This window comes from Platichthys flesus, chromosome 18 (assembly GCF_949316205.1).
Source record: "Platichthys flesus chromosome 18, fPlaFle2.1, whole genome shotgun sequence".
Lineage (NCBI taxonomy): Eukaryota > Metazoa > Chordata > Actinopteri > Pleuronectiformes > Pleuronectidae > Platichthys > Platichthys flesus.
The window spans coordinates 10,657,713-10,680,823 of record NC_084962.1 but is presented as its reverse complement, the minus strand read 5'-3'; the positions used below and the strand labels follow the sequence as shown (position 1 = coordinate 10,680,823).

At 41.1% G+C, this 23,111-nt stretch overlaps 1 protein-coding gene across 2 annotated transcripts; it reads right to left on the bottom strand.

Annotated features, from left to right (window-relative positions):
• Positions 1 to 10,582: 10,582 nt before the first annotated feature.
• On the bottom strand, positions 10,583 to 22,248 carry tmem63a (transmembrane protein 63A). 2 transcript variants are annotated; one of them, XM_062411153.1, is made up of 23 exons: positions 22,082 to 22,248; positions 20,570 to 20,749; positions 20,321 to 20,400; positions 20,145 to 20,223; positions 19,673 to 19,710; positions 19,392 to 19,534; positions 19,053 to 19,104; positions 18,819 to 18,927; positions 17,587 to 17,657; positions 17,349 to 17,429; positions 16,859 to 16,976; positions 16,484 to 16,617; positions 16,043 to 16,186; positions 15,349 to 15,502; positions 15,146 to 15,252; positions 14,912 to 14,998; positions 14,616 to 14,681; positions 14,101 to 14,263; positions 13,659 to 13,764; positions 13,260 to 13,427; positions 13,027 to 13,142; positions 12,896 to 12,940; positions 10,583 to 12,082 (listed from the first exon to the last, which is right to left on the bottom strand). In XM_062411153.1, exons 2-23 carry the CDS (start codon positions 20,723 to 20,725, stop codon positions 11,891 to 11,893), a joined length of 2,409 nt encoding a protein of 802 aa, XP_062267137.1. In that variant the 5' UTR covers positions 20,726 to 20,749; positions 22,082 to 22,248; the 3' UTR covers positions 10,583 to 11,890. The 2 variants fall into 2 exon arrangements, with proteins under 2 accessions (XP_062267137.1, XP_062267138.1); XM_062411154.1 differs by having other exon boundaries at positions 22,086 to 22,248.
• Between the last annotated feature and the right edge of the window lie 863 nt (positions 22,249 to 23,111).

Below are 23,111 nucleotides of genomic sequence, written 5' to 3'. Positions count from 1 at the left end.
GATTCAGATGGTCTTCCGATGCACAGGCGATTCATTAGAATTCTCCCTTTCAGATTACCTTTCGAGCTGTATCAGAGTATTGTGTGAAGTTACTGCCAATGCTAACTGAACATAATTTCCTGCTACAGCTGCTTTAGGCTATATTTGACCATGTAGGATGGGAAACTTTATCGAGGGTAGAGATACATTGAATGGCTGCAAAAATGTCAACAATAACTATAAATCTGTGGGTTAGAACCAATTCCAGGCAATTCCTTTCAAGAATTTGCAATCTGAAAAGAACACAGGCAGGTTTTAATAATTCTTAATGTCTATTCATTCCCATGCTTGGCTATTCCCATGCCACACTGCAGTTGCAGGGCTCTGTGTGGTGGCTGCGATTGTCTAAACAAAAGGCCTCGGTCTGGAGTCACATGCTTGATCAGCAGCGGTGATTTCAGCTGCCTGGCCCTCTGCCCCTCATGGCTAATGTAGTCCACCAACAGAAACGGGAGGGAGAGTGGGGTGACTTCACCACAAAGTACCCCACACAGAAGAGACTACACAAGGACAGCCCCTCACCAACCCCTCCACTCACTCACACAGACAAACACACTCTGAGCTTGTTGCTCAGGATGGCACCTCATTAGAGTTGGCAGTGTTAGGTGGAAGTTTTGGAGTTGCAAGCCACAGAGTGACACACACATACACAGCACTCCATTTGTGTTTCCCAATTGGCCGGGAAGGAAGTAATACTTGGAATGAAGCGGCCTGTTTCTGTCCTTGTCCCGCTGCTCTGGGAAACTCACCTCCCAGGCGACCAGCGTTGCCACGGCACTAATCCTGACGGACAAAAGATGGGAGTGCCACAGAGCACGATGCTGCTGGACGCTCTCATTGGTTGGCATGATCCCACGCGATGCACTGATTGGCCAGTGCCATGTTTATATACAAATTGGAGCAGTCAGAGGTCACATCCATCGATCTTGGTGGTGACATGCAGGAAACCTGACCCCAAAACCTCAGAACTCTAAATGGGCTTAATTCCTATTTGATACGTACACATAAAAGCACATGCACACAAACACAGCGGCTCTTTTTTAAGTCCAGTGGCCTGGGAGTGCAGTATTAAGTGAATACTGAAAGAGAGGGAGTGAAGTGACCAAATAATAGTGTCTGTGCTGTACAATGGCACAGACGACAACAATACCAAGAATGCAATGAGGGCACTGGGTTCAGTGGGTTGCACACCTAAACAAAAACCACTGTCACAGAGGAATGGATTAAGACTTGATAAATATTTTGATCTGTAGAAGGGCGTGTTGGGTAAACTAGTAAAAGCTCACAGACTTGCAGGTCACTGCCGTTCTCTTTGACCGGCCGTAACGACAGTCTGTTAGAAAAAAGCTAATTATTGTAATTAATAGGATTTTACTGTTCTCCTCAAATTTCAAAGATTATTCTTTAACTCTCTTTTATTATTTGACCGTATCTTCAAAATCTAATTTGTATCTACACTAAGTTTAAAAATAGACTGATTGGTGAGGCTAATATGCTAATAATAGCTTATTTGAGATATACTATTACGTGTAACTCTAGCCTATATGTCCTCCAAAGAAGAATTCCAGTGCAAATTTGCAACAAAAAAACACCAGAGGGCGCTGATGCTATATTTCTTTTTATTAACATTTCTGTCTAATATCTTGTCAGGGCAAATAAATAGTTTTACATTGAGGAATTACTCGTATTTCCTTTTTTTTCTGACTTAAATGAGGGTTGATGCCACTCTCGTGTTTATAATCGTTAATATTAGCTAAACTTAGCACAAAGATTTTAGCTAGGGGCAAACAACTACCCTAGCTTAGTCTGATCACATCTTGATAATCTAGATGTAATGTTTAGCATGTTTTATCAACTCATGGTTGGCATATTAACAAGCGTGGTAGACCTTCAAACATCAAAGGGATATTCTCCATCTTGTCCTTTGTTCTAAAATAAAGAAAATATTGTGATTTTACAGTGGGCTTTATGCCTGACTGAGCTCGTGAGCTGTTAGAGACAGTAAAATCCATCTTTTATTCCAACTCTTGGCACAACAAAGCTAATTTTATTTTTAAGAATCGAATAGCTACAAATATTAGATGGTTACCTGCACATTTCGTCAAAAGAGCTTTGTTATTTTGATCAAAGAGAATTACAAGGAAACTAATCATGGTGCTCACTTGTTTACAGTGAACTTAATTTAGGAGTTAGCATAAAATGTAGTCATTTTTGGAGAGCAAATCGTGTTATCAACACATTATCAACACAAAATTTAATGTATATGGAGAAAAGTTTGTTTTCATAATGAATCAATATTTACTTGGACTTATATTGATCTTTCTTCTTATGGACTTAATGGTTATTTCCCAATATTTTCCACAAAGCAAATAGAACAGCTGGGTAATGAATAGGACAATTACATACGAGTAAATAAATTAATACAAAAAAAACATTAACCCTGTATTGCCTGAATCAATTATGACTTTGAATTATTACTTAAAGTGATTACCATTATTAACTCATTCCTTAAATCACAGAGCAGTAAATATGTTTTTGTATTGCGTGCTGTGCTGCACCTTTTGCAAAACCAAATATGACTAATGTGGACATGTGATCAAGCTGTTTGAACAAGATGGTCTGCAGGGAATTAAATCAGACTTAAGATCAAACACACACCCATTTCAAGAAATCAGGAGCCACATGTGTCGTTACTGAGCCAGTGCATTTTTGGTGTTTTCCATCAGAACCAAACTTTGGGGTGTGTGTGTTTTGTACAGTTGTGCAATGTAGTTGTAGCTGCTGCCATTGGGACTAGGCTGCTTCCCAGGCTCCGGCAACCTTAACAGCCACATAATGTGTTTACTGAGCAAGCAGAAGGCAGTGTCCAGCAGCGAGCATTTATTAAATGCACATTAAATAGATTCAACCAACGGGCCGTATATCAGGTGTCTGATATCCAACTTCCATCTCTTTCCCAGCTCATCCTCAGAGCCACATGGGAATATCTGCAAGTTATTAGTGCCCCCGCATCCAGACCCTGCACAGCTTTCTCATGTGACTCTGTTACAGTCTTTTCAAAATCTGTCTTGAATTCCCTTCGTATAGCAGTCAGGCAGTGTATGTGTTGGTGATTCATCAAGGAACCAGTGCCATATTGTGAGTTTTCACAAGCACCACTTCAGGCATGTTGAAGATCATTTAACACTGAGTATAGTCCCTTTATGCTTAAGCACACAACCACACATACAGACACACAATGAAATCATACTTGGGAAACAGTCGACAAGTTAGGTACAGTAGGGGTTGAGTACAGTCAGAAACCTTTGCATGCACTCAGAGCATACACTGCAGTTATGTCATGCAAAAAAAAAAAGAAAAATACTATAGTGGTCTTTCTCAGCTGAGGCAGGTACCGTGGTGGGAAGGGGAAAAGGGCAGGAAGCAAAGGAAGTAAAGGCAAACCTAGAGGGAGACAATATTGAAAGATCAGGTGAGGAGGTTGAGCTACTGGAACTGTCGCCCAATAAACTGTCTCATACCAATGTCAGAGCAACTTAGAAATCCTCAACGAACACTTTGCATTTGTCCCCCTCTGCTGCTTTATGAATATTTCAGAAGTTCAGCGCCTTACTGCAGCTCAACAGTGCCCCCAAATGTTAAGTAAGGTGCATTTAGCTCCTGTTGTAATTTAATAATAATAAATTAAAGGACACTTTACTCTTGTCGGTAGGCACAAAAAGATAGATAAGAAAAGAAAGTTATTCACAAAAAACAGGGCAGAAATAGACTGAGCACTAATGGCAGGGTGGAGCTTTGACTAAGGCCAAAGGGAACATGTGGTTTTTGAGTTTCTTGAAGCTGTCCAGGGAAGCATCATTGCATATTTCAGCTGGGAGAGAATCCCAGTGGGTGGGGGTTGCAAAACAGACGGCTCTGTCTCCAAAGGTTTGCAGTTTGCTGTTGAGGATGGAGAGCAAAGCTGTGTTTGAGGACCGCAGCTTTTTGGAGCGGACTGTAGGGGTGGAGGAGGTCAGTATGGTGGGACTAGGGCATGGAGGGATTTATAGGTGAGAAGGAGGAGTTTGTTGTTGATGCGGGGCTTGATCGGGGAGACAGTGGAGGTGGATTAGGGTCGGGGTGATGTGCTGCCAGGGCTTAGTGCGTGTGAGTATCCTGGTGGCAGAGATCTGCACATACTGAAGTCTGTTCAGGACATTGTCTGGTTCATCGGAAAGGACACCCTTGCAGTAATAAATAAATCCTATTACTACCGAATACAGTTTTGATACAATTCACATTTGAAAAAAGCTGCAAAAGTACATTAAATAAAAAATAAAGGTTGACCTGTTCAAACATTCATTCAATAAATAACAGTTAATAATAATAGTTTTTTTCACCTTGAAATAACTCCTCTAACGGTGGCAATATACAGCTTGAACATTCTTGGGTCAATACTGTTCTCTTATCTCACTAAAGAAGTATTTAGCTCTTGTTAGTACACAAAACGATGGACCTCTCTATAAAAAGTGAATTATTAAATAGGCAATAAATTGTGCATCCTCTAGCATCAAAAAGAGGCACTCAGGAGAAATCTGGAGAAAAACAGAAAGCTCCCCTTTAGGGTCATTGACAGTACATTTCCCATGTTCATTGCGATGTTGCGTCACTATATTGCTAAAGTAACACAAAAAACTAAAAAAAGTAGAAGAAACTGCACTGGGAGGTTGTTATTAAAAGTTTATGGTAGGTCTACTAATAGAAATTATGCTAAATGGAGGATAATACTTATACGACAGAAAACACAAGGAATGAATTTAAAGAAGAGAAAACCTGACAAGGTCAAATTAAACTAAAACTAAACTTAACTAAAATGATAAATTCAGTGTGTTGTTTGTTAGTTCCCTTCTATACCTATGCGCCAGATATGAAGTGACACTTGCGAGCTAGTTCAGGCAGCTAACTCGAGCTGCATTGCTCCAATCATGGGACATACATCATGTGACATACCTCACTCTCCACAATCATCTATAATAACCCCCCCCCCCCATCTATTTAAGCAGAGACATTTTCCCATCACTCCCAGCTAATGATTCATATCGAGTGATTAAGTCGGAGCCTAAACGCCTGTTCTACTGTTGCAATACAAATTTGAACGTAAGTTGTCTTACTGCACTACAATGTTTGTATTTAGTAAATTTTTGGCCCTATGAAGGTATGTATTATAGCATCCACCACTCACCCCACAAACCTACACCACCCACCAGTCTGGAAAACCCATTTGATGACCCATAGTTTAATAATTTGTTGACTGGTAGCTCAAGTGTAGTGAAGTGTTAATTACCCCTAATACTTACTAATAATTATCATAATTAACCATTAATGTATGAATGTCAGAGGTACTTGGGTAGCATATATCATTACTGATCATTACTTCGAGGAATTCATTCAAATTCATTGCGTTATTAAATATAATAAGGAAGACTTATGACATTAATACTTATGTCAGATGATATATTGTCTTCTTATTGCGAAAAATGGTACTTGTCATTCTGGACCTGTGTTATTGTGTACGTGTGTGTGTATGTCTGCCTACTCTTCACACACAAACTGACAATCACACTTATTTAGTCTGCTGCAGTGTGTGGTAGGTGAACTTGGTGTGCTTACAGAAATGTTGATCCTTTGTTTTCTCCATTATGTTTAAGTAGATGAACATTGTGTACATCGCCTGCTTTTTCAGAGCTTACTGGAGACCATACAATCCAAATGTCTGTCATCTGTGTGGCCAATGTGGACAATGTTGGCTCAAAGATTGTCCTCAGGTCCAAAATAAGGAAAATGAGCCATCTCTTCAACCGTCTGACTGAGGTGTCTGTTACAGAGCCCTTTACTTGCCAACTATCCTCTACTCTTGATATAACTGTGAAGCACTCATTTATATTTCTAATTACTGCGCAATCAATTTGATGGGCAGAGATCTTATAGTCCTGACATTGTACCCAGATGATCTAAAAGTTCCTAAAATGCCTGTGTTTTCCCAATTTGTTGAACACTGTCCAGACGCATAGCTGTGTGTTTCTGAGTGGTCACTGCTGCCATCTGGTGTTGACATTGCACCTCACAGCATTCCCACAAAGGCAGCCCATAACATGACGTCTGACTCATTACACTGAAAGGTTTGAGGAAGCAAGTCGAAGATGAGATTTTCAATATGAAATGTATTTTCTGTATCTCTCATTTGCCAGTTGACCTGTTTGATGGAGTGACTGCACACGTGTAGCTGGCAAAGCCTGCTCATTGGGGGGGGGGGGGGAGATTTGGGACATGGCTCAGCAGCCAACAGGCCCTGACTCTGTCGATCATTTCTTCGATTAATAATCGAATAAAAAGGCAAAAGCTCGATTTGACCCTTGCCAGTAGTTATCTTTTTCTTCTTGCACAATGCCGTTTCTACAGACGTCATCTTAAATATGATGATAATTCCAGTTTCAGATAGCAACAGTTTAAACAGACTGGTAGGAACCTGGGTGTGACACACGACAGTCAACTCTCCCTTACTGCCGACATTAATGCAACCACCCGTTCGTGTGGATACATGCAGCACAACATCAGGAGAATACATCCCCTTCTCACTCAGAAGGCGGAACAGGTTCTGATCTGGGATCTGGTCATCTCACGCCTAGACCTCTGCAACTTCCTACTGGCTTGTCCGCCTGCAAGTGCCATCCAACCTCTGCAGCTCTTCCAGAATGCATCAGCTTGACTGGGCTTCAACCAACCTAAGTTCACCCACACTACTCCGCTCCTCCATTTGTTTCAAAACACAAGTACTTGCATACCGTGCTGTGAGCGAATGGCGTCCAGTGTAAATCCAGGACATGGTCAAACCTTCCGAGGCAATAAAACAACAGTAAAAACATAACATGCCTTCATTCTGCTCCTGTGGTGTACAGCTTAAAACATGGTCTAAATGACTTTGTTTCAGTGAAATATGAATGTTGGGGCTTGTGGGCACTTGGATGACACCACACGAGCAGTATGGATACATGTTACGTTTTTTCTGTTGTTCTATTACTTCTGAAGATAGGCCACTAATCAGCTACACTGTTTACCCCTGAAAACCCCAGCTTGTAACTGAAAACAAATGGATTTTCTAATATACCAATCTCTCAGATGATTCAGTTTCCAAACATAATTTTTCAAGTGAACTGTGGACTATTTTTTAACGAAGGGATAGCTGTGTTATACTCCTCAACTATTGAATTTAACAGAATTATGTTATTCCCAAATGTGCTGTGTGCTAGGATGGTTCAGTTACGTTGCTTCATTTTGTTATACTGGATCCAGTTCCAGAGAATCTAAATCGCCTGTTATTAAAAACACCTGCAACATACTCATGAATGTAATTCCAGTTTCAGGTATCTACAATGTAACTCTGACTAGAGAAATTGGTTTGATTTTTCCTTTTGATTATTTGCTTCGGGGGCATTTTGTGGGCCTAAGATGGAGCTCAAAAATAAAGGAGCATCTAAATTCTATGATTATATTTATATAAAATTGCCAAAGTGGGAGGGCCTCAAAATATGTTGGGAAAGGGACTTTGATCATGTGATCCCATTAGATAACTGTAAATATAATTCCTAGAAGGTTGATTATGTTTTTGTTTTGTTGTGTTGTTTATTGTGTTTTGTCTTTATTTATTTTTTGTTTTAGTTGTCTCGTAAGATTTGAATATCATTTGCCGGACTTCAGACTTTTCTGTCATGGTTGTTAAAAAAAAGGAAGAAATTTAGAAAAATTAAATGTAATTTAGACATTTACAAATCTGTGTTAAGGATCAGGTAACTGATTACTGCCATCTACTGAGTTGGTGTACCGTTCCTATAGGTACTGCAATACAAGGTCGATGCATGTGGAAAGTGCAAGCACACCTATTGTCTGTGAAACAAAAGCCTAATATCAGACTAATGGATATAATAGTTCAATGAGTTATTTTTGTCTGCCTATGTTGCAGTCAAAGTTGAGGGGTGTGGCTTATGGTTGCATCAGAGTTTCCATTGATCTGTTAGTCCCATTATATTCCTTTAACCTCCTTTGCTACAAATCCTTTAACCCCCTTTGCTTAAATTTCATTGACCCTCTTTGCTTCAATTCCTTTAAACTCCTTTGCTTCGATTGTTGTAGTGTCAGTCTGTAGAGATTTTTCATGGAAAACACATTTCGAACAGCAAAAATAACAATTCTTATCACAAATTGAAACAAAGAATAGTCGCAATGGAGTTCACTAAGAAAGTGGATATAAATGCAGTGACTGTCCGCCCGTACTTTGACAACTTTTTTACGAAGCTCACAGCAGAGCAGTGGGAGCTGTTGAAGTCAGGCAAACCAGATGATGCAACAACATTTATGTTGGCAGAACTTCTGCTGAACTTAATGACGTCTGTTTCAAATGCCATTGTAAAGCGACGTCCCCGTTCACCCGTGTCTGAGGATGAAGTTCGGTCCATTTTGGGCGACACTCTCAAAAACAGTCTTTCACCAGGCAGCACAACAACGTCTGAGAGTTTGAATAAGCTCACAGACTTGGTTGTAGAGGAGGTGACGGAGACGGTCAACTCCACGTTGTCTGCAAGCTCCATCTGTGTGAGCTCTGAGAAGCCTAAACCAACCCGCCTCATTAACCCTGCTAAAGTCCAGAAAATGATCTGTTATGCCTGCGAGACGTTAAAGACAGACGAACGAATCAAACAATTGGTCAAGTGTCAATCGGGCAAGCAAAGTCGGGCCATTTCTTCAGAGGAACAAGACCGTTCAGATGATCAAATTCTGGTGTCTAGGACTTCTTCAAGCTCCTACTCTTCACAAGTAAGCTCCAAGTCAGGTAGTTCCTCAGAGGGAGGTTCAACTGCAAGCAGTATGGACAGTGTGAAAAGGCTTGTCCAGGACACAGTCAACAATAGTCTGACTGACATCACAGACTTCTTTGATGAGATTAAGTACAGCCTCTCTCTCAATTCATCGTTTTCTTCCGAGATTGATAAGGCTTTAGATGAAATAATTGAGTCAATCAGTGAGGAAAGCACAAATGGAAAGGAATTTCCAGAGCCAAACTTCTCAATCGGTAAAGGAATGAGTAAGTTCAATTGGCTTTTCATCAAGACCTTCTCCGCAGCAGCAACGGTCCAATTACTGTCGCAGGTCGCGAAAAAATTCAATCAGAATCCCAAAGTCACTAGCAGGAAGGCAATACAGTCATTGATTGCTAGCATTGACGCTGTGCTTCTGGAGAAGGAGAAGCCAGGAGGTGGAGATGAAAGTTGTGCATTCCAAACACTTAAGAAGCCTCCATCTGAAAAGGTTCTTGAATTCACAAAAAAGCTTTCGGGTCTCATCTATTCACGCATCGCACCTGGCAGGAATTCAGACAGGGGTTCAGGTCCCGTGAAAAAGGTTTGTGTTCCTACTGCACAGAAAGGCATATATGCAGACATTCAGACCAGGGTGTTTTGTTTTCTGTCCTTGATAAGCTGGTGGCTGAACAACCAAGTTGACCGCCACACAACCAGAGTGTCCGACTCTTTAATGGCCATCGACTCACTGGAAAAAAAGAAGCAGTCAACATCATCAGTGTTCAGCAGTACTGTGGAGGAAACATCAGAGCAGTCTTCATCATCAGAAGTCAGCAGCACTGTGGAGGAAACATCAGAGCAGTCTTCATCATCAGAGGTCAGCAGCATTGAGGAGGACACATCAGAGCAGTCTTCACTATCAGGAGTCAGCAGCATTGAGGAGGAAACAGAGCAGTCTTCATCGTCAGGAGTCAGCAGCTTTGAGGAGGAAACATCAGAGCAGTCTTCATCATCAGAGTTCAGCCAAGAACGTGAGAACTCAGCTTCTTCAGAAAGGAGCGCCAGGGAGAAGACTGAAAAGATCCAGGCAGAGGCCAGATATAAAATGTATGTCAGTGTTCTCTTGGAGAAGCTCATCACCCGAATCTATAAAAAGGCAAAGGTGATGTGCTGTCCTGATGATGACACAAGGCGTCATCTGCTGGAGAGAATCTGGGCCGAGGTCAAAGACATTGACTCAACTTTCCTCCCTAAAAGAATCCTTGACGAGGCCATTTTCGAGGAGTTGTGTAAGAAGTGGCCTTGTCCAGAGATGCTGTTGTGTTCCCTTCTTGGAAGAGATCCAGGACTTGGGATATCGATAGGCTCCATTTTGAGAAGACGCCTGTGCAAAAAGCCTGGCTTCTTCTCCTCTTTCAGAGCAGGCATCTCTTCCTTCTTCGGGAGATAATAGGTGGATGATGTCACGCCGATAGCTTCACTTTCACATTGGGCTCCAGTGTGGCAGCGTTGCTTGCCACTTGCTCCTGTTATCCCCACATTTATAAAAATGAATAAAATTTCTAAAATGGAATTATTTGTTCTCAGTATTTATTCCTTAGTCTGAACTTTACTCCCAAAAGCTTCATAAGGTGGAGGAGAGTAACCTCATTATGGTTGACTGGTGCGGTACAGTATTTTCAAGAAAAAGATAAGAAAAGAAAAAAAAGAAGGTGTTTTAAGGGTTTATTTATTTGTTAAAATGCACAAAGCTGCAAACACATGACTCCATAGTACGTTAAATAGAAAAAAAAATAGTGACCTTTTCAAAAACATTCGTTCATTCATCATACAGCATTTTCTTTTTACCTTGAGCCCCAATGAAAACAACACCTCTAACCATGGCAATATGTAGCTTAAACAACACTTGTGGGTAAAAAATGCCTGAAATACTGATACAAATATTTGTTCTCTTGTCTTACTAAAGACTCTATTGTTACTACACAGAAACAGAGATCCAAAAAGTGCATTATCAATTAGGTTAAAATGAGTCCCTTGGCAGGAGATATCATCATGTAGCATCAAAAAAGGCACTGTGGAGAATTGTGGAGAATTGTGGACACACAGAGAGCTCCTCTTTGGCGTCAGCGGCAGTAGCTTGATTATCTAGTTAATTGCATTTTTCGCCTCTTGCAGTTCATGTGCAATGAAATCAATTTCTGTGCTTTTCCCCACAAACATTATGGCTTGATTCAATGGCAGGTTTTGGTTTAACATTCCTTGTTGACTTGGTCCTTATCAGAGAGTGATCTCGTACAGAAACATACAACATGTGGCCGTGTTTTGTGACTGACAAGATTAAGAGCAGGTAGGTTTCACGTTGGACTCTTGTGGAGTGGGACAGTGCTTGGGCCTCATTTATAACTGTTGCATATGCATAAAGTGGGCTCTCAAAAGCTGGGTATAAAGAAACTTGACGGGAAAATGTGTGCACTTGTACACAATCTCTGACCCATATTTACAAACAATTTGGGGACAGGAAAGTGGTGATGCAGACGTAAGGTGGTGAATTGATGCCAGATCATCGCTCCACTTTATCATAAACGTTGAAACCAGCAGTGTTATATGTGTTGTTAAAACGTGACTGTTTCATAAGAGCCTTCAATTATAAAAGATATAACTCCACCAAGAGCAAATTGCAATCAGATACCATTAAATAGCACAACAAAGCAATTAGCAGTTCTAACCTTCTGTATGTATCAACAAGACATGACATTACTTTTCATATTGCGCTGCAGTGAACATGACAGTGCTGCCAGGCCCACAGAGCCACTTAGAAATACATAAACTGTGTTCACCTTTAAACTTCCATTCCCAAATAATTTCCCAGGGTGGATCCCCAATGCCCTGATTGTCGTGATAAATTTTCAAGGTGTGTAGTAATCCCCCTGTAAATATATATACTGCTGTGACACTTGTACGTAATGCTGCATCATGGATCCAGTGATAGAGGCCTATTTGCAAGTGAAAAGATATTGTAATCAGGAGTCGTGGAAATCTTGACTCTGATGATCTGTGATTAAATGCACTGGATCGGTTGACAGGCTTCCCTCTACTGGACTGAGGCTGCTGGTCAGGCTGCTGTCTGTGGCTCCATACGACCGATGTTTGGACCCCTGTAAGGTGCTGGCAGGTGATTCGGGATTAAGCACTCTGGGGAGGTAGACCTGTAACTACATAATACAAAAGAGAGAAATTAGTTGTGAAAACAAACAAAAAGGTTCCAAAAGACAACATTCACTTCTGTTCTTTTCTTTTATTTCCCCTGCCTTGTTTGATGCATTATTGCAAGTCATGGTGTAAGTGTGACTTTGATACAACTGCTTATGATTAGGGAAAGATCTCTTGTTAGGCAAACTAGGATGCATCAGAGGGGAATAGCAAGAATGACTGGTGAGATCAGTCAGGACTTCAACAATGGACAGATCTCAATGGTATATGAAGGCGACTGGACTTGATTGAGATTCTTGAGGGTCTCAGCAACTCGCAAGGCGTTAAAACCACACAAGAGTTAAAATACCCAGGACTCTCAAAACAGCCAGAGCTAAAGAAGCCTTAAGAGAGGAAAAAACGTCTTTTCCAGAAGCTCATGCAAGTCACGGTGGCAAAGTTGATAGGACAAGGATGACAATACTCTCCTGGTATTATTGCCTCCACCGAGGAGGTAGTATTTTTATCAGTGTTTGTTTGTCTAATTTTAGGTAGTGGACCTAGGAAAAAAAAAAAAGACTGAATTACATTTTCGTGACATTTTGTGGAAGGATGTGCTAAAGATGAACTCATTACATTTTGGAACAAGTTTGGATCTTCTTTCCCTTTCTTTGACATGACAAGATAGCAGGTTAGCCCTGGTAGAGCTATGGCGCCCCCTGAGCACTCTTCTAGTATTAACACCTTGTTGTTTGTACTGTAGTTATTATTTAAGTTTAAGATAATCCAATATATTCATTCAAACTGTGGAATATGTTATCGAACATGTACAGTACCTGAGCATTTTCTTCAGCCACTTCTTCCTCGTCATCTTCTTTCCCCTGCAGAAGAACACAAACAATATGAGGACTGGCTCGGTCAATGGTGAAGATGTTTGCGGTATATGCACAAACAAGCAGACGCTCACCGTATAGTTGTGAGGGCTGAGGTATTTGAAACAGCCGAAGCACGTGTAGCTGATGCAGATGAAGATGGTGATAAACAGAACCACCAGTGTGAAAAGAGATGTGGAAGTCCAGAAGCCTAAAAACACCACACAGGCATTTAGAAATACTGACATGAGGACTTCTCTCATAATGTAGCTGCATGTCACATCAGCACATTATTATTTTTCTGGTTAAGCCCATGTTTGTTTCTCACCTGTTCTCAGGACAGAGAAGAAGTAAAGCCATATTAGGCAGAGGATGGGCGCGGCCATAGCTTTAGTGACGGCTCCCAGGTGGACTTGGCGGTCTAGGCGGGCAGGCAGGTAGACAAAGTACAGGTTGTGTTTGTCCACCATGTGCTTCAGCATCATGTAGAGTAGACCTGATGGAGTCACACACACACACACACACACACACACACACACACACACACACACACACACACACACACACACACACACACACACACACACACACACACACACACACACACACACACACACACACACACACACACACACACACACACACACACACACACACACAACCATTAAGAACCCCACTGTCCATAGTGACATTGTCCATAAGTCTTATGCATAAAAGTGAAACTCACCAAAAGGTGTAATGATGGGACAAATGATGCTGTAAGCCACAACAACGGTGAACACACAGAGGGTCCAGCCATACATAGCTCCATATTCAAATTCGTAGGCCTGGCTCTGTAAGGGAAAGTCAAAATGAGGCTGAGAATAAAGTAAATAACTGATAAATACTTTTTATCGAAAAAAAAAATTATGGACAAATACTTCATTAGACTGTCTAGTAAGAACAATATTAATAATTTGAAATGTTTATATCGCATACTGAACATTTGGCTTATATACACCTGTTTACTCTCCGACATGTTCCCTTGGAAAAAGCATGTTCTGAACATGGTAGCCATTTACCACAATACAATTAGTAAAAAGTTATAGTTGTTATAAATTGATACCTTTTTGTGTTTTCACTAAGGGATCAGGTATAACATTCCTCTAGTGGACAATACTGTGACAAACCTGTTTGACATATTTCCTTTCAGCGGCAGAGCGTGCGAATCCCAAACGGATGATGTAAAGCAATAACCCTGGCAACCGCAACAGTTCCAACCCAGAGCCCACGAAAGCCGCTGCGATCACATAGTTGACAAAAAACGCCCCTTGGTCAGGTAGAAACACACACCTGGTGTAAGGAAGGAAAGGAAAACAAATGAATAAAAGAACGGACGACAATAAGATAGAACCACAGGGTAAAATGCATTAAAAAAAAAGGAGAAAATGTAAGAAACTTGAATTATGTTTACAATCTACAATAAGCAACACGTACAGATTCAATAAAAACATGGTTTTTTGATCATGTGAATAGCAAACAAGAACTGTTGTAAATGAGCAACTAAACCTGAGAAGACGATGTAAAATATGAAACTTGTTTCAAAACCTGACCGCTACAGGAAGGAAAGGGATCTGCTGTGTGCTTCAAATTAACGGCAGCATTTTTGATTAAAGTTTAAAGTAGAAAAGAGAAATTTACTTACTCAAACCTCAGTGTCCCTTCCATGAGGAAAGCTTGATCAAACAGCCAGCGGAAAAAAACTGCGAGACTGAAAAGACAAAAACAATAACATTGCAAAGAAGTTGCAAAGTTCCTCCTCGATGCAGCATTTTACTGTAGATAGATACTAACGTCATCTTCAGTCCCTAATTTTTTAAGTGCGTAAGCTCCCGGTTTATTGCTGTTTTTAATATACATTCATTGCTAACCTATGAACTATATATTAAAAGTGAATGCTGGGAACTGTTGCTTATTAAAACTGATGGTAACACAACTTACCTGGTGAGACCTAGTGAGGGAAGGATGAGCACCATGAAGAGCAGGAAAATGTAGAGTTTACGCATCATGCTCAGCTGCTCACTGGACCTGAGAGACAGAAGCAGCTGGATTCAAACCTTTTCCTCTCGGCTAACAGGAACCAATCACTGCACAGCCTCCGTGTGTGTGTGTGAATGCTTGAGAGTTAATGAGCGACTGTGTGTGTGTGGGTGTGTGTGCCTGCGTGTGTGATACCTGCTCCAGTGTGCTTCTCCTAGAGTGGAGTAGTAGACCACGGTGGGAAGCAATGCAGAGAAGGTCGACAGCAGCAGAGTGGGGACGAACTGACTGATAATGGGGCTCTGGGGTGAAAAGAAACACACACCAAACTGTTGATTCTCAGCTTTTAACCCAAACTCGTGACAAAAAACAAGTGTGTCTACATGTGCAAGTCTCACGTTGAGATAGGTGATGGGTTTTGTCACATTGAACTTGTCGATGGTGTTCATAATGATGGTGGGAGTCGTGAGGAAGGTGAGCCCGGTGAAGAGGCACAGATTGATTAAGACAAAGCGCCCGTACCAGTAAAAACCCTTCACTGACAGATTCTCCCTGTAGGACAAACACAAGCAACAGGACAGTTACACACAAAGACGCAGCACAACATATAGAAAAGGGCTCAACTCTTATTCTTCTCCATTTCTATTCATCAGGCAACGAAAAGCGCAATGTTTTAAATGTAAATATTTAGCTAAAGATGATTTAGACATTTGAAGATGATATTATTCACAGGGCATTAGCAGATTATATGCAATTCACAAGCATGATTTACACTGGAGTGGGACAAATAATCAATTTCACTGCATAATGAACTATTGTCCTTGCTGCGCCTCGTCAATACATTGTTTGATATGGTTGTAAACTCATGTCACAGTGTAAACAGGAATATTATTATGGTTCCAATGGTGATACAATATGACAAACGGGAGTAAAATCAAATAATAATCCAACTAGTTTTTGAAATAATGAATTGTGCTCCGCTGTTATTCATCAGACAAAATAACTGAAAACCAATCAATGTCCTTAGTGGCAACAAAATCTAACAATGAACATGGAGAAAATACTGAGAGGGTTTGGTGTGTCGGACCTTACCAGTAGAAATTATTGGGATGAGGTGCAAAGCTGACACTCCACTTGCTTACTTTCAGAAGTTCACTATAGGACGAGGGCTGTTGCTCACTCCCACTACAGAACGTTGTGCCAACACACTTGAGAGCGTTGAAGTCTTTCAGAATGCTACGGGGAGTATACAACAGCACAGTTGGTGATACACATTAACCAGCTCTCGACACTGACATGTGCCCTGTGGTCTAAAAAGTCTTGTGGTGGCAATAATACTGAGGGAAAACTGTTCCAATCAGGCCAGAGGGAAAACACAATCAGCCCACATTATACTGCTGGTAGTAATAGTTGCGTAACTATACTACTGGATTACATTATCACTTCTCAGGTGTTACGTCAAATATTACAGATGCTGCTGCTGTTTCTTCCACCTGTGAATACAGACATATGGACAAACAAATAGCTACGCACAACTTGGCCATGGCCTCGGTCTGCAAGGTCACAAAGGCCATCCCAAGGGGGTGCGTTGGTGCCAGTTCCACCTGCTCCCTAATCTTTCCAAGAAGGTCTTTCTCTTTAGTACTGTAGTACTTGATGGCATCAACCTAAGGGAGCACACACAGACACAATGATTTAAATGTTTACAACTTTACCTAATCTCTTGCTGTTAAATAGTTTGCACACTTGCTTCACTTACTATGCCTGTAAAAAGGAAACAATGCTACAACCAACAAAAACTGTCTTTAGTCCAATGCATTTTATTTTAACCATAAATCATGGCATAAAAAAAAGCAGAAGAACAAAAAAAACTCATCCATCATAGTTGTATCAACTGCTCCATCTCACCTTCTTAGAGTTGCAGCAGGAACAGAGTTGTCCACACAAACGAGGGTTAATCAGCTCATGTTGTCCTGTTTTCTCTAGGACACGCTCATAGTAGCGCAGGTTTTTTCCTGCTCGAATCCTGGGTGAGAAAACACATAATTGGTGAATTTGAAGCCTAACCATGTTATACATGTACTCCTGCCTATATGTCAATATTGAACAACATGAGACTGAAACACACAGTGAAGTTGTGCTCCATAAATCTACATAAAAAATTTTTTAGAGGCCAAAAAGTTCAGCAGTGTTTCCAATAATCTATTACAATTGTCTCTGTGGGTTCGCAGCTGCAAGCCACTCATTTCACACTGCACAGAGATTGCGTTCTTTATAAAAATGTCTAATATGTATGACTTTGTGTCCTTCTCACTTACACATGTTAGTATGTTCTCATTGCCATAGAGGTTACAAGAGTCACGTTATTTATTTTATTTAGTTACTTCTGAATTCTTACCTCTCCTGATCAAGGCTCATGAGCTTGGTCACGTCATAGCCCAAGGTCACAGCGCACACTTCGCAGGTCGGGTACGCCTCTCTGTAGAAAAAAAGTTCTGACATTGAGGAGAGGAGCAGGTGGCTACTATTGACAGTAACATGCAAGTTCGCTGGATCAACATATAAAGTATATATAGTGTATAAGTAAACTATATACAAGATGGAGACGGTGGAAGGAATCAGTTCAGTCCACTTACGTGAAATGGGCCTTTACATCTTCTGCGTTCGCTGTTTTAGGAACCGAACGCACAAACAAGGTGTTTCTGTTCTGCAGAGTGAAAAGCAGAAAGACACATCAGGTTTCCTCACAAGTCAGTGAAATCAAATGAATGTGATTCACCACACTATAATCAGTTATAGATCAGTGTTCATTTTGGCAGCTGTTTTTGATTTAGTCTTAGTCTTAGTCTTTTGACGAAAATGCATTTTAGTTTTAGTCACATTTAGTCATTTTTATCCTTCTTAGTTTTAGTCTAGTTTTAGTCGACTAAAACAAATTACATTTTAGTCTAGTTTTAGTCGACGAAAACTTATTCCATTTTAGTCTAGTTTTAGTCACATTTAATAGCCAAATTAAACTCCTTTTCTATAAAAACATATAGCTGGAACCTAATAGCTAAAAAATACATATTTAATTTTAAATGTGAAAACAAAAAGGGAGAGCAGGTCAGACTGGAGGCGGACACAGAAACTTCAGCTCGGTACAAACCAACTGCAGCTTCTGCTCTGATCAAGAAGCTGAGGTGCTGATCTCTGATCAGCTGAGACCAGAGAAACTCTGTGTTTTCACTGTTTCCATAGTTAAGAAGCAGTGAGTCACTGTGAGGCTTCCTCACGTGTTCTAGCTCTGATCTTGTGTCTCTGAGCGAGTGCGCGGGGCGGGGGGCGGAGCCTCGGGACAGGTGCGCTCTCTGGGAGCACAGGCACAGACACACACAGACACACAGACTCACTCGCCCGCTCCTGATACTTTATGACGGCCTGATACGATGATGTTAAAAAATTATTGTGACTTAGTCAACCACCAACATTTTCGTCTCGTCTCGTCAACGAAAGATAAAAATAGATTTAGTCATAGTTTTTAGTTTCAAAGATCCGTTTTCGTTACGTCTTCGTCTCGTCTTCGTCATGGAAAAAGGGTCGTTAACGAATATATTTCGTCATCGTTTTCGTCAACGAAATGAACACTGTTATAGATGTTATTATGCACTTAGGTCCTCATAAACAGGTTTAATCCAATGTAAGACTAGAATGGCCATCAATAGAGAGCATGACTGCGCCTAGGCACAACAGCCCCCTCATAAATTAACATTTGAATTCAGAAGATCTCAATTTGCATTCAGAGATCCAGACCGAATGTGGATGATCAAAATGTCATACAAAATAATATCAAATCTTACAGTCAAATTGTGAGTAGTCATAGACTCACCATCTCTCTGCTTATGTCTTGTACTTGAGATGTGTGATGTCGCAGGAGAAGAACTGTCATGATCAAATAGACAACTGCAACCACGGTGTGCGCCCACAACAGGTTGTTTCTAGAAGCAAACACAAGACACAGAGAAAGATTTAGGTATGAGCCGAACACAAGGCTCCTCTGCAGAGCTTTTACCCATATATCCATTCATTGTTTTATTTCACACTCTAATACAGTAGTAGTTACCCATTTGAAAGATTTCCAATAGTTGTCCTTCCGAAACTTTTGGGCTCATCGCCTGAAAGGGATGAACTGCACATTTTAAATATAAGCCTGGTTCAGACAAGAATGTGAACAGATCCACCGACAAAATAAAAGCCACAATCTACAGACAAGACACTGATTATGAAGTGGACGCAGTTCAACTTCTCCATGTTGATTGCTCGATTCCCTTGAAGCCACCAGAAACTATTTGGTAATTACACACCTGAATCAGTCTAAAACATATTATACAATTATTATCATTGCGTCACTAATCATTGTGTAAACTTGAGCTGTAATCAGAGACGGTGATGTCTAACCCACCTTGTAGGTCTCCACTCAGGTTGATTGGCAGTATGACTGACAGGGAGATGACAGTTATGGTGGACAGCAAGAAGATCAGATGGCGCTGAAAGGATAAGTAGTGAACAGCGTCCGGGCCACTTTTGGATTTCACTTTGTCATCACTGTAGCACACACAGAGACACTGATTAGAGGAAAGCAACACATCTTGTACACGAATCATAAAATAATAGATATACATGAGCCACTAGTTAAAGAAACATTAATCAACAAAGGAGGAATCAAACCACAGAGTCACACACTTCATGCTGATGATGTAAGGAAGCCAAGAGCAGAATCCCTGAAGACAAAGACAGATAATTGAATCACACCAACACACAATAAAGATTACATTGATAAAGAATCTTTGGAATGTTCTTCGTTTTCTCACCATATGCATACTGGGAATAAAATCATATTTGCACCGTAGGATGTCATGTCAGTTATCTTAAATGTATGATACACAATTTCTGCCTCAATCAAAACAGTAACTAAAGACCTAGTATGATATTGTCGTGAAGCAGATCAAGGGAGCGGTTATTTTCATTCACTATCTGCGTTTATGCAGTAAAGTTTTACTCAAGCAACAGCAATTAATAATGGTGATCTATTGGGAGTGACAAATACAAAAAAATCAACTGCCTAACTGCCTAGCAGTGTGTGTTATCCTTTTGTCATATATTGTTTGCCCAAGAAGTCATTGCAGAGGTGGCAAAACAAACAAGTTTTGTCTACCTGTTCATACTCAAAGGCATCCTCAGTAGACGCAAATGACGACGTGAGTCTTTTGCGACGGTACGTTCCCTTGGTGAGCCTGGAACACAAAGTGCAGGTGGTTTACAGCACTTTTATTGGTCATTGTGTCTGCCACACCTATCAAAGGCCTCAGGTTTGTCAAGTTGTGAACTGACCCTTCGTTGTCTGCGACCAGAGCTAATCGCCCATGGTCCCCAAACTTCCTCCTGATAATCGAGAAGATGACCAGCAGCACCTGAAGATGACAATAAAAGTCATTATAGCTTATCGTTGTCTCTTTCTTCATCTATCTTTATACTTGAAGGTGTATTTACTGGGAAAGAAAATGTACTGCCTCTAAAAACAGGACAAAAGAAAATACAGATACCTGGGATCACAGGACCCATCGGAAGTTAAACACCTACCAGAAAGACAGAAAAATCCAGCAATAGCACGACCGGCACTCCTCCAAATGGGACTCCACTGAGAACGGTGTTGTTTGTGTCTCTGTAGCAGGTGCTATTGTCCAGGAAGATAGAGGAAGCGCCAACGTTTGGATCCGACCCCCACAGGGACGCCATCTCCGAGCGGAACCGGCAGTTCGTCTGCAGAGACCAGAAATACGGGGAAATGTTGAAAAGGACCTCCCAGAGCCAATGCTTCTCCAACAGTGTGATTCAAAACTTTATCTACTGTTTCTTTTTATATTTGTAACTCTTTTTTCTATTCAATGTGGGACACACAGTCCAAGGCTGAATCTTTAAATTTACTTTGTCTAAGCACTGGTTAAAAAAGATGTAATATTTAATTGAAAATGTTTTAAGCATCTTTTGTAACATATTTTGGAAGAACAGCTCTGTACCACTTGGGAAAAGTCATTCCAGTCTCAGCTAGTTCTTATTAAAAATCGACAGAATGATTAGAATGATCTGAAGATTGAGAGGTTTAATAAAAGTGGACCTGTGAATTTGGTTTGAATCCAATTATTTACTGTGAGTGTGTCAGTCTTTAACCGTTTATGAGTGATTCCCTTTTTTTGTTGTTGTTGTTGTTGTGGCAAAAGTAATACAGGAAGTATCTGTCAGTTCCTGTTAGTCCTTTTGGCAAATCACCCACAAAAAAAGCATGGTGCATTCAAAAGGACATCTGTCACCCAGGAACCTGTTGCATAATTGCCCGAGCACTCTGGGCAGATCAATAGTTGAAGCCCCTGTCCTGTTACATATTTTAGAACAGAACATACATCCATGTCATAAACAGTAGCTGCCTGACACTTCTGTAATAACGACTGTTTGTTTTTAATTTTTCCCGAGACTGACCACAGATTTGAGGGTTTCGCTTGGAGCGTGACAGGGACTCAATCACAGCTCGGGGCAACAGTGAGGGACTGTGTGGTCCCCACGCTGGAGTCCGTGTCCGATCCCTCTGGTTACGATAATCAGCGAGGCCCCACCCCTCAGCAAATTGATGAGCCACGCTCGCGGATGTCACGAGGGCGCAGCTGTACGTTCTTTTCAAACGGTTTAAAATAAGTAAATAAAACCGTTAACCCGTGACATTAGTATTTCCGGGTGGGAAAACTTAAAAAGTGGACAGATGAGTGTTGTCCTCTCCTTGTTTTGGGGGCTCAGACATTTCCCTGGGAGTGACACCTCGTCGCTTGTTTGAACAGCTGTCAGGATATTTTGACAAGAAGAGGAAAGACCGTGGCCGAGCCGGAGGTGTCATGGCGCTTTCCTGACGGAGCAGAAAGTTTCACAACAAAAAGCTGAGCTCAACAGAAACGTGTCGAGCCGGGCGACTCGTAGTGCGACAGCGGCGGCGAGAAGTTTCAGGTAAGTTAGCGAAGCCCAACTCCGCCGGGGGCGACGGGAGGGGAGACAAATGTCAACATCCGCGAGCCCGAACCCGGATCTGCCTGTGTGGAGAGTACTCACCCACCGCTGCCTGGGGAGGTGATGACAAGTCCTACACACGGGGAGTCTTCGTCATGTCCTATAGGGAGGAAGAAGACATGTTTCTGTACAGCACGAACCTGCTGTGTGTGTGTGTGTGTGTGTGTGTGCGTGTGAGTGAGATCAGCTCTGTCACTGCTCCCTAGCACCCTGCAGTTCTGCGCATGCGCTGTACTGTCGAGGCTGGAAGTCGCTTCTGGAGCCTCCCCGAGTTTCACTATGACTCTATAGAGTAGACCATCCACTGTGTAGATTCTCCATCTATGTTCATTATGTAGTAGACCCTCCACCTGTATTGTTTTACTATGTAGACCCTCCACTATGTAGGCACTCCACCGGTATTTCACTGTGTGTAGACCCTCCAGCTGTTGCATTTGGGTACAAATCATTATGAATGATTATGGTCAAAATGGGAATCTTGGCTATTTTTAATCAATAGTGAGATCCCGATTATTTATCAGGATTATTCTGCACTCTCAGATTAAAATAACAGAGCACTGTGTTCACTTCAACGTTGTTCCTTGGAGGATTTGCTGAATTTTGAGGGGGCCTCAGTCCTTCAAAGTCTGGAAAGGGAAAGGGAAGGGATTTTTTTAATGAGATCCACTTCATACAGGATTTATTAGTGGATGTATTTTTAGTGTAACATCCACTGAAAAATTCCTGATAATTCCAACACTGAATAAAAAATCATAGAAACATTATATTAAAATTTACCAGTTACTTCAGCCGTTAAATAAATCCAGTTGATCAAAAAAAGTATATTTCACTCTGTGGAGTATAAAGCTGCATAAATGGGAAATATTAAAATATTTTACAAGTAAGTTACAGAAACACTGAGACAGATAAATAGCCTGTTTTATACACCAGAGGGCACCAGTGCAAGCTTCTTTATTTCCATTAGCTTTTTAAAAAATATATGTTTTTTGTTTTTTTAGCATTAACAAACAATGCTAATTAAAAGCATACTATACTTAAAAAGGCTCTGTAAAGTTATTGCTATCGAACAAAA